Here is a 12,617-nt window from a genome sequence, read left to right as displayed (position 1 = left end):
GGCCTCTTGTACTGTCAAATATGATGATTTATTTCAACTTGGATGTTGTTTCTACACTGATCCTTTGTACAATGGCCTGCATGTAAGGTGTTCAATTGTTTTAGTACTTTTGAACAGTGTTTCTGGTTTATATTTGCCTATTTTGTATTTAGGTTTTTTTTTGTTTGGTTGGTTTGGTTTTATTTTGCTTTGAAATATGTTATAAAACAAAGGAAAATCCATTATATTTAAGATTAATGATTAGTACTTTATATCAATACATCTGAATATCACCATATCCTGAATGTTCAGAAATCCCAGAATCATAGGCATTGGAATGGACCTCTGGAGATCTTCATGATCTTATCTCAAGTACGTTTGGCCTCAGATGTGTTACCTGGGTGCCTCTTTATCAACAGAGAGAAACAGTCACCTCCCCAGATCGAATCATGTTATAAATACCTACTTCAGATTCAGATAAGTCACCTGTGAAAGTGTCTCTCCACACAATCCGTTTTGGTTTAAAAATCTAGCTAAATTAGGGTAAATGAATCCTACTGAGGGAACTCAAATAATTGCTCTGCTATCATGTAACCATCTTTTCAGATTGGTCCCTTTTTCTCAGGTTCAACAAGACAAAAAAGGCTTGGGATTGAACACAGCCTGGTGGAGTGTAATTGTGTTCTCAGAGAACTGGAGACGTTCTTTACATACTTTCAGTAATTAAAGATCAACAACATTCAGGTGGGAAATGTAGCAAAAGAAGCTAAGTTTGTTAGGAGCCAAAGCTCCTATGGTGCACATATTCTCAATTTATGATTTATATTTTATTTTAACAGCTCCAATTTGGAAGAGAAAGGAAGAAAGGAAAAGAATTGTGGCTTCTTCAGCATTTAATATCAGTCAGAACGTTTTAGGATGCTCATACTACAATAAAAACAATCTCATCTTTTGTTTCAGAGCTATGGAAAAAATCTGTCATAAACAGGGATGCTGTCCAATTTTATTTTATATTCATTTGTACTGATATTGAAAATGAGCAACGAGGGAGACCACAGGTGTTAAAGCACTAAAGAACTGGAAAGCAAATGCAATGCTTCATTTTCAGCCAGAGGCAGGTTACAGTGTTTCCTGGGAAAATGCTTTTAATAGAAAGAAATTTTGCAATAAACTGATGGTGACATTAAGCAGAATTGACTATAATTGATTAATGTAATCTGCATATTTTGTCATTATCTGAAATTTGGCTACCACATAATGAAAGTTTTGCGACACTCAAAGGCTGTGCACAAGGTTATATCTTCTAGCATAAATCTGAAAGCACAGAGGGGTTTGGAGGAGTACTTTAAATTGCCAAGGATGATCTGGCTGATAAAACTTAAGTAGAAAATGAATATTAATTTTTAGCACAGTAAAATTACCTGACTTTTTGATGACTGCTGGTACTTAACCTTTTCTGAAGTACAGTGATCCGCTTTAAACAGAATTTTATAATTATTTTGCTGTTACAATTTTATGTTTGTTTGATGTTTTTGTGCTTTGTACCCAGTAAGCGTGCTCATGGGAGACGGGGAGTATTCTGGAGAGGGTAGAAGGGGTAGTGCTCTGGGAGTTTTTAGGAGGGATGTTTTATGTATATATTTTCTCTGGCATCTTGGCCAGGCCAGTTTAGTACCAGTGACCTTTTAAGCTATGGATAAGCTCCTTTTAAGTAAATGCACATTTGATGTTTCCTTTGGAAACCTAAGGAATGACGTAACATTCACAGTGTGGGACTTCCCAGAGGAACGCCCTTCTCACCCAACAGGCTTCTTTCTATTCCTTTCTGTCTTCTAATCTAAAACATAGAGAGCAGACAGTATTTTGCAGCTAGCAAATGTAATCAGAAAAAATGCACAGCAGCGAAGTGGCATTTCTTCCAAAGAAGTTAAGCTCACACAGCTTTTGGTATAGTTTTTGCAAGCAGTCACTCAGGACTTTCTGCTCAGTTTGTTTCTCTTGTTATTGGGCCAGTTTTTGAAAAGACACATGAAAGTTAAGATACTAAGATTTTTTTGTGTAAATTGTCAAAGGGGTCACTTTTCCTTCCAGTGAGTATGCAACATCCTTATCTTCTTAACTAGTGTTTGAACTCTGATGGGCCATTTAGGACTACCACACTGCTCCCTCATTCCCCATCCTTGGAAGAAAAGCAGGGAGAAAATATGGTAATGTTGTATTGGGTTGAGATAAAGACAGGGAGATCACTCACCACTTACTATCACAAGGAAAACAGACTCACCATAGTGATAATAAGTTTGGAGCGGTAAGAATCAAAAGGAAACTAAAAACAGTCCACAAACTGTCATCTCTGTTGCTGCTCCATGGTCACTTCATTCCCCTGCTTCACGCAGGTCCCTCCAACAGGATGCTGTCCTTCCCCAGCTGATCCCCCATGTGCTTCCCCCGGGCTGCAGCTCTCCCAGCACTGCCCCAGTGTGGCTCTGTACCACAGGGCCCACCCTTCAGGCACTGCTCCAGCACTGTCCCCACAGGTGGAAGCTCCCTCAGCCCTCCTGCCCCACCACGGGCCTCTATCGGGCTGCTGCTCCAGTGCAGGCTCCTCCTGTTGGGCTATCCATTGGTTGCAGCCTTTAAACTTCATCCACTGCTGCACCATGGCCTCCTCCATGCCTGTAGAGGGAGATGTGCTCCCCGTGGTGCCCATGGGCTGCAGGGGCAAAGACGTATTGACCTGGGCTTCTCCTGGGCTTCAGGGAGCTTCCTCCCACCCTCCTTCTGCACTGACCTCAGGGTTGCTTCTCTCCCATTCTCATTCCCCTCCCCCAGCTGGCACTGTGTAGCAGCCTTTTCCTTTCTTAAATCTGCTCTCTCAAAGGCACACTGGTTTTGCCAGTTCTGACAGCAGTGGGTCCCTTTTAGAGCAGCTGGAGTTGGCTCTGACGTGACAGTCAGGTCATATATTCTAAAACTGGAAATGAAAATTACTGGAGTTCTTGTTGGAGTCACAGACTGTGACCTTACTCAAATATGACAATCATCCTGCCCCTTGTTCAAGTTATAGTCAAATAAAAAACTTGTCAGAGGTAATTTCGACTTCTTTACTAGTTCTTTAGGAGTAGTACATTCTTATGTCACTCTCTCATAGTTCAGAGTTCAGGCCAGGTTCAAGCTGCTTTGCAAAGGAGTTGAATGTTCCCTGAATTTTCCATTATCTGAGTACTTTGCACATTTTATGAAAAGGAATCTTTTAGTGAATTATTGTTAGAACTGCTATAATCACTACTCATTTAAAAATCAGATTTTTTAGTCTTAGACTCATTTACAGCTTATGTTGGACTAATATCTTTACAATTTTCCATTATGAGAATATTAGAAAATGAGTACTTTCATCTTTGCAGAGAAGAATCACCATCATTGCTGAGATGACCGAGAATCTATCTTCAAGCAATTTTACTTGAGTTCAGCTACTGTCAGACATAAAATCATGATATATGTAATATTACTATAACAGACTCGTCTGTTAACTACTTGTGACACCTTTGTGAGAAATCATCCAAATACTTGCACTGTCACTAAAATTTATTTGCCTAAATTAATGTAATGTGAGTAGTTAGATTTTCTGAGTAGTGGAGGAAAAAGTAATTTTACCACTGAAATCGTGTTTGTGTTCTTTGTCATTATGCAAAGCCTAATCTATACTGGTTGATAGTTCAGGTTTTTGGAGCAAATTCGGATATTGAAACATTTCAATCTTAGTTATTGCCATTAGATACAATATTTGACCACTGTTTGTGAAATTTATCTTCCCCCTTCATTCTGTCTCCCTCTATCGGTGTGGGTAACCTCCAGTGATGTTCATTCAGCATCACTGCATGATAATCAAGGGGAAATAGAAAACAGTTGTCTCTGTACTTGGTGGTAGGATCCTCAAATACTTTTGCTATCTTCATTTCCCAAACTGTGGTTTATCAAGGCTTTCATAAATAATTATTGGTAGTCAAATTGCAAGAAAATACACTTCATAATGCAGCTCATTGCTGCTCATAATGCAGAGTTGGAAAGGATCTCTTAGGGCCATTTAGTCCAACTCCCCTGCAATGAACAGGGATGCCACAGCTACATCAGGTTGCCCAGATGCAAAGTTCTTTCCAAGTGTTTATGGAGGCATCTTCCCTGTATCACATTAATATTGCATTTCAGAGTGCAAAGTGTTAATGTGGAAACCTGGCGAACAGTGGAAGGTACCTAGAAAAAACACTGAAGAATTAAAGAGGATGATTGCTTCTACTTGCACAAGCTTCCCAGTTGAGTTTCAAAGGAGTGATCTCAACAAAATTATCCTTCAAAAAGTAGCTGCAGGTAAGGACAGCAGGGCATGAGAAACAAAAGATTGCAGTCACTTCTCTGCATGCCTTGCAACAGTTGTGATCCCTGGATTTGCAACTGGAAGCAGCTGTAAATAGCTCTCCTCTGCACTCTCTCAGCTATGATTATAACGAGCAATCAGAGCCACTGAAGTGTTACATTACTTTCTAGATGAAGCACTTGTAATACTACATTGAGCTCATTTGAATACTAATTAGTAATAGCATCTTTTAAACAAAATGTGCAGCATTGTGAGAAACATTATTAGAAATGAGTTCTATATTTGACACTACCTTTAAGTGTACGCATCTATGTTATAGGTCTTTAAAAAAAAAGATTCTCCCAGTTCATCAGCTAGCAATTATGAAGATCATAGGACAAAAGAGCTTAGGTTTGCAAATGCATTCATTTTTTAGGTATACAACGCATCACAGCTAGCTAGTTGCAATCACATTTCCAAATGAGACAGAATAATACTGCCATAATCCTGTGCTGTTGCATTTATTTTCCTCCTAGAAGAGGATGTCTTGTTAATAGCTATTCAGTGCTGAACCATTACTTCTGGAGAGCAGTCTGTAATGTCTCCAAGATCAGTCTCTAGAAATAAAATATCTAGAGTCCTTGATAGAATGCACAGAACACTCTAGAAAGCACTACACAACTTTAATTGTTGTTCAACACATTTTCTAGATCACTTGTGTACTGTTTAACAGCATATATCCCGGACTGGTTCTTGTGGCATTCATCTAGTGACTTTCCTAAAATGGGCAACCTAACTTGAGCACTCCAACTGCTGTCTCATTAAGAAAAAGGAAGCAGCTCCATATTTATATATATATATTTTTTGTTAGAGTGTATTCAGGACATCTGTCTTAATTAGTCTCTCACTAGTTTTTGAATCCCAAAGAAGCTTAAGCATGAAATAAGTATGAGATTTCCTTCACACTAATGAGGTGCTGCTGGTCAAAAACTTCCACGTCTAAGGAATATTACTGTTGTAAACACTGGCATCTATAGTCCAGGAAGCAACTGATGGCTGCAATCGAGAGTTTAGGATCAAATTCATGCTTAAATCTTGGGCTATTAAGTTCTTTTTGGCTGTGAGCTAAGTGACAGGTTATGCAGTTAGATCAGGAAAGGCTTGCAATATCTATTTGTGTGGACATCAATAGCACCAAACTGCTGCCTGTGTGCTTCAGTGGATTTGCTCTGCATGCCTGTACTTCAGGAAACATCTTCCATTAGATGGCTGATTAAGCAGGTAGTTACCTATAAGTGTGTACTTAGCTCTTTCATCATTAAATTGATTTGTAATACGAATAAATGAATTCCCAAAGTGAAACTTCAGTTTCTTTTATAATCAAAGGTGAGAGCACACACTAGACCCCTGATTATTGGCTCCTAGGAAATACAGTAAAAGTTGTTCATTCTGGTTCTACATAAAATAGCTTGGGCACTGATTTTTCCTTGCAGAACTTGATGGTAAAAATACCCTTTCAGTTATTTCTTTCATGTAACCAAAAAAAGCACTGAACTATCGCACAGCGCATAGCGACAGGGAGTGATGGTCACTACGTGTGGCCTCCTTTTTGGCACATATCACTTAAAAGCGTTAAAGTTTCTCCTGATTGCTCATTTTCTTTGCGCAAGATTTATCAACAATTTTCATTCACCCAACATTCACCCCACATGTTCTTGCTTTTCCAGTAGTGATTCAAATGACATTTTGTTGTGCCTTTCTTCTACTGATATATCTATGATTTCCTCATCAACTAGCTAAAAACAATATAATTTACGTAAAGGTAAGTACCTGTTTGCCATCAAGATGTATTTTGTTATGAAATATATTGGGAGATAAAACAATATGCACAAATCTCTGTGCGTATCTTCAAAAATTTCCATTATTATAAGCAGTGTTGGTTTTTTTATACACCTGTGTTTGCTTACAGAGTGTCTGTGTCTGAGTGTAGATGCTGTCATGTGACAAGAGTACACCCACTCTCTTAGCTCTGCTGTGCGAGCTCTCATGTCCTGACTATATCCATCTTCTTTATTCTTTGACCCGGACTGAAAATTACTTCTCTAAAAATAAGGATCAAGGGGTGGCTAAGCTTTTAGTTTCACTTTGTACTCTGCTGAAGCCTTTCCCTATTCTCAAATTCCTTTCTATTCTCAGATTTTCCTCAGTATTTTTGTCTGTATTCTTCACTCTAGGATCTAGGATCTGAAAAGATTTGAACTCCAAAACACTGAGACATTTTATCTATTCTGATTTACTTCTTTCTCTAGAGCTCAGCTGTTACTTTTGATAATATCAGTGGACATCTTGGGTTTTGCATTTTTGTCCAGATTAAAAATTAATTGGTTTGCATTTTGGGAAACTTCATGCTCATTAATTTTCTTCTGTAGCATTGTCCATTGATTTATGAATACTTCTTTAGCAATAGTGCTGTGATTTTCAGCTTTGTCTGTTTTCTATTCTACACTTTTATTTGTGAGTTCTTGCCAGATGGGAAATACAACGCAATTCTCTTATTGTTCTTCAGATGCACAGTGTTTCTTTTCATGGCTGTATTTGTTATGATGTAAGATTGCTGTTGTATTTATGCAGTTTCTCTATGTGCTTTACTCAACTCCTGCTTCAGTTTTTTGTTGTTGTTGTTTGTTTTGTTTTGCTTTTCTTCCTATTATTCTTGGATATTCTAGAATTTTGATTTTATGAAGATGCCTTTCATCAATCTGGATCACATAGTTTTGTTTACTATACAAATTCGAGTTGTTACATCCAGTAGTTTTATTTAAGTATATTGGTCCAGGTTACAGTCAGAAATCAGTTCTTTGTCAGGATCAGGACACAAACTTCTAAAATTGTAAGGCTGTTCTTTCACCAGGAGATAATTGGTAATTTTTCTTGGCCTTTATACTGCTATCACTTTGCCTTTGCAGAGTTCATTACTCGTCTGATTTCTGCTGCACAGTTTTGTAATTCATTTTCCCTGCTTTGGTCAACTGGAACTTAGGAGATTTTCTCTTAACTTCTCCTTAAGTTAACTTCATAGGGAAATGGCTCCAAGCTCAAAGAGGATAGATTTAGGTTGGATATAAGGAAAAAAATCAATCACAGTGAGGGTGGTGAGACACTGGAACAGCTTGCCTAGAGATTTTGTTGATGCCCCATCCTTGGGACATTTAAGATGAGGCTGGATGAGGCCCTGGGCAACCTGATGTAGCTGTGCATGTCCCTGTTCATTGCAGAGGAGTTGAACCTAATGACCTTTAAAGGTCTCTTCCAACTCTAAGAATTACAGGATTCTATGATTCTAACTTACAAAATACGGTAGATGTTTCAAAATATCTGTTATTTTTTATGAGGCATTGAATTATGGAAACATGCCTCTGGTTAAGGGTGGTGTGTCTGGCCAAGACCCTGTGAGAGCATAGATGAGGACAAAGGAAGTCTGAAGCACAATGCATGAGAGTAGCTGTTTTGGGATATGGAATATAATGTTATCAGTTTGGAGGTATGAAAGGAGTTGGTGAACAGAAGGAAAGAATGATGATCAGGACTGGTGGATAATCGGGCTCTGGAAGGTGCTGTGCTGAACCAGGGTGAAGTTAAACATCATCACCTGGTAGTAAAGAAGATGCATATTGTTAACCTGAGGGTCAGTATTAGTAGAGATTGCCAACACTGATCCAGTAGCCCAGAAAATATATTTATTTCATTCATTTTATATATCAAAAATGATTTGATCCAAAGTGTTTTTATAAGATCCACTGCTCAGTAACATTTACTATCTTAACTGTATTTCGATTGTTTTCAGGACACTATTCTAAAAAGAGTGGGGTGATGTTTCAAAATATTGCTCTGACATAAATTTGGGTTATTATACTCATTTAATTGATAGAAAACTGAGGCCAAAGACTGTCAAAATAAACCACAGTGAGATGAACCATCATCTTAATCATTGTACACAGGATTGCATAGGTACCAAATATCAGAACTGGAACTGAAACTCAAACCTCGTGTCTCAAATAAAGCCAGAGCATTCTTTACTTTAGCAATACTAACATGTATAGTCTACAGATTTTCATTAAGTAAAATAAATGAACGATAGAATTGTTTAAAAATGTCTAGTTGTCTAAATGTCACTCAAGTGTCTCCAGAATGTCTGACTGGATCTTTATTTTATTTTTTTGAACAGTTCTAATTCAAACAGTTTCAATCATCTTTTGCATTTATGGAGTTAATATTTCATTACTCAGTTTTGGAGTGTTTAGCATTTTTTTTTCCTGTGCTGATTAAAATCTGTAGTATATGATAATTACACTACTTTTATCATCCAAACACTCACAAATGATTTTTAAATCTTTAAGTGGATTGTACTAGAAGTCTGTTTATATTATGTCTTTTCGTCATGTTCTCTGTAGAGGCTAAATCAATGCAAAATCAGTAGAATCCCAGTTCTAAAAAAACCTCATTCTTTTTCATAGGAGGAAGAACTGAGGAAAAGTGGAGAAGCTAAATATGCACACTTGAGTGATGAGCTTCATGTATTAATTGAAGTATTTGCTCCACCTGGGGAAGCATATTCTCGTATGAGTCATGCCTTGGAAGAAATAAAAAAATTCCTCGTTCCTGTAAGTGTCTTACAGCATTCTTCTGTGACTGTTTATGGTTCCACTACATTAAATTTGTGCTTTCTTTAAAGGTCTTCAGCTCAAGAAAATAACCGAATTGTTTAGAGGGTAGAGTGGATTGTTTTTTTCTGCTTACAGTCATTAATCACTAGTATGCAAGTAAATTTTCAAGATTTTTGGATATTTACCCCTCGAAAAGCATTTAGATGTGTCGTAAGGTAATGACTTATGTGAAGTAATCAATGATTTTTGTCTGATGAAAATGACATGAGCAAAATATTCCTCAGATTTTACACTGATTTTTCTGCTCAGACAGATCACAATTTAACATTCCTCCATCAGCTAGGAAAGGGCTCAGGCAGTCTCTAAAGCCACTTCTTTAGTACCTTTACAGTACTGTACATACTAAATACATTACTTTCTGAAATATTTACTGGCTGATATTTCTTCACACTCTCTGAAATTGATTTTCTTCATGTTTATACAGTATTCTGTGATAATTTTGTATTTAAAAATTGGTGTAGAATTTAAATATATATATACTAAGTACTAAGTAAATATTTATTTGTACAGTAGAATTACATTTGTTATGGTCTGCAGTCTATCTGGAGACTGTTAAGCACTCTAAACGTGTTCAGAACTTGCATTCATTAAAAAGAAATGGAATAGGAGCATTTTCTATTTTTAGAAGTGAATTGCAGTAAATATTCACATCTCTTAATAATGAAGGAGTCGATAAATGTGTTTTCATCACATGTGATATGACACCAAGATCAGAGATATTCAGATGAGGCATACATCTATTTGCATGGCAGAAATTGTTTTATTTACTGAGAGGCTCTCAGCTGGAGGTTCTTTGTAGGAAGAAAATAAAATACATGCACTATATTTAAGTACAGGAGTTTAAAATCTCAAACTTTTAAAGCAATTATACATTTTTAAGAGTGCAACATAAGTAAGATTAATCACTAAAAGTAAGAATAACGTTTGTTTTAAATAGCACTATTGATTGGCATCGAGTGACAGCAAATGAACCTCTTTTAAAAGAGTTGACTTCATCTCACAGATTTTCCCATTTGATCCCATTTTATATTTCCAGATTAAAAAGGAAAACAAACAAACAAACATAAAAAATAACAATAAACCAAACACAGATCATAAAATACTATTTTAAATGTTTTTAAGTGGAGAGAAAACCACAGGACAAGAAAGCAAAAATTCATGATTTCTGACTCTTTTGAACCTGCAATACAAAATCAGATTATTGTTGTAATGCTGACAACATAGCATGCAATAGTATTTTAGCATCAAATTAATGATGAGGTTCCTAAAAAATCTGGAATATTTTAGCTGAAAATGGTATCAGTGCTGATGACAAGGATTGTCAGCATTTGTCCTTTGGATAAACCTATTTCTCGTTCATGATCTTGACAAACTTTAATCTGTTTCCATAAAGGTTCCTTTTTAAAGAGATACCTTCATACGTCTTCTTCATTCTCAAAAGGAGCCACTGCATTATAATACTGTATAGTCATAGTCTCCATTCCTATGTGCTCTTGGTTTTTAACATCCATCACAGATTCTGATCAGCGTGAGAAAATCTATTCTGAGTGAAGAAGGGAGAGAGAGTACTCTGAGAAGTGTTAAAATTTGCAGTGTATTACTGCTTAAAATATTAAAATATTTCAAATATTCAGAATTTAACCAAGCATTTCTTTTGTGTGACACATTATTTATGGGTAAGGATTGTATGTATTTTCCATCACCAGTAAAGCAGCTGCAATGGAAGAAATAAAAAAAAAAACCCAACAATTTTTTTGTTATGAGATTTTGAACTTGTCTGGCAAGGCAATAAGCACTCTAAACAAGTAACAGTCATACTTTATGACTTGTTTGTTGGTTTTATCCCCTCTGCTTCATTTCAGATTTACAAGAATTTACAAAGCAATTATTAACTGGCTGGTTACAGCGTGTGTCAAGGGGTTTACACTGAAAAAGCTTGCATGAGATAATTTCCTTCTTGTTCCCTATTTACAACATCACTTGAATTGATTTTGTGATGTTTTCTTGTTTATAAGACCTAATTTATTGCAGCAGTGAATATCAGAATTCCATTACAGGAGTGAAAGCAGAAGAAGCTAACGGTTTTATTTATACCAAATCAAGGATGTTATAAACTATTTAAATGAGTTTTTACATTGCTTAAGAATTTTGTTAAATTTAAGTGAAATATTGCCCTTAGAAATTACACTGATTGTTTGTGTCAGTAAGATGAAAGGACATTTTCATACCATATCTGTAAGTTTTAATGAGACTGAATTTTATAACAACGAATGAATGTCATAACAACGGAAAAACAAAGAACTGTGGAATAGGGCAGAAGAAAGAAAAAAAGAGAATAAACATTTAATGGTTTATCAACTTATGCAAGATTATAGTGAACAAGTACTTTCAATTTAAATTGGAGTACTTTGTTTTTGATCTTGCCCCAAAGCAGCACTGAAATTTTTACTTTTTAAGGTTTCACCTCAAATTTGGAGGTAGAAAACAGTTACCACAGTTTATACTGCTTCTTCCACATGTGAATATATTTTGAAGTCAGAAGCAGCTCAGCCTCAGGTGGTGTTTTGGGATCCCTCCAAGTGGCATTTAAATGTATGATTTAACCCAGGATGTCTGCAGCCTTCAGCTATTCAGTGACTGACAAGCTGTTAAAGCCAAGCTGCTTCATTTACTGTCTGCTGCTTCCATTTCGCAAATGGCTTACAGTCTGTGTGGGAGCCACACTCAGGGTTTTGCTACCTGGTGAATAAGATTAGTTTTGCAACTGACTTTGCTGGATCTTTGGTCTTTTATGCAGAACTTTGGATTTTAGGGATGTGAGGAGAACTTACTAATGTCAGCTAGAGATTATGTTCTGTCATTTGATGTGTAAAAAGAGCAAATGGGATTGGAGTTTTGAAACTTAACTCTTCAGTGTAATTTTTTTTTATTTTTATTTTTTGCAACATAGTAAAAAGGAAAACCACGACATGCTTCTTAAATTTGTTGTTTTATGGAGAAGATCACTTTTATGCTGATCTTAAAATAATTTGTGTTAACCAGCATTATGTAAGTGGAAAGTACAAGCAGTAGGGTCCAGAGAATCTTTTTTATTATTTTTCTAACAGTTAAATTTGTTACAAATCCCCATGGCTCCTTTGAGAATAGCAGAACTGTACAACCTTAAATGTTAAAGGCTCAATCAGTTTGTGTTTCTTTGTAATCACAGACAAAGAAACGTTTCCAGATTCCTCCACCTGTGAAATAGCCTTAACCAGAGAATTTCAGGGAGTAGAAGGCAGGAATGCTCAGGAGTGGAAAGCTGGGAGTGTGGGACATCTGGGGTAGAAGGTGGATTCAGGGCTCTCAGACATGGTGGGAACCTCAGGGCTGAGTTCAGGCAAGTCCAAGGTTCAGGTTTAAAAAGATCTGGGGTTTCTCTTGTACTCCAGTCATCCTCTCTGTACCCTGGATCAGGTTCTCAATTGCTGAAAGCAGACTGGGCTCTTGGTTTCCCTGCTATGAGCAAGTGATGTTGCTAAGTTGACCTCCAGACGTTCCTTCCAACCTTAAGCATTCTGGGACAG

General features: G+C 36.7%; 1 protein-coding gene across 1 annotated transcript in view; it reads left to right on the top strand.

The window, feature by feature from the left end:
• The window catches only part of KHDRBS2 (KH RNA binding domain containing, signal transduction associated 2), a 298,020-nt gene that overhangs the window by 129,936 nt on the left and 155,467 nt on the right, over positions 1 to 12,617 (top strand). Inside the window, exon 4 of the mRNA XM_065730854.1 lies at positions 8,842 to 8,988. Coding sequence (XP_065586926.1) covers positions 8,842 to 8,988 — 147 coding nt within the window. The remainder of the gene's footprint in view (positions 1 to 8,841; positions 8,989 to 12,617) is intronic.

The sequence above is a fragment of the Cyrtonyx montezumae genome, unplaced genomic scaffold, assembly GCF_038088225.1.
Source record: "Cyrtonyx montezumae isolate F1298 unplaced genomic scaffold, pur_monq_1.0 scaffold_13, whole genome shotgun sequence".
NCBI classification, from domain to species: Eukaryota; Metazoa; Chordata; class Aves; order Galliformes; family Odontophoridae; genus Cyrtonyx; species Cyrtonyx montezumae.
The sequence above is the reverse complement of the archived record's forward strand: the minus strand, read 5'-3'. Positions and strand labels throughout refer to the sequence as shown.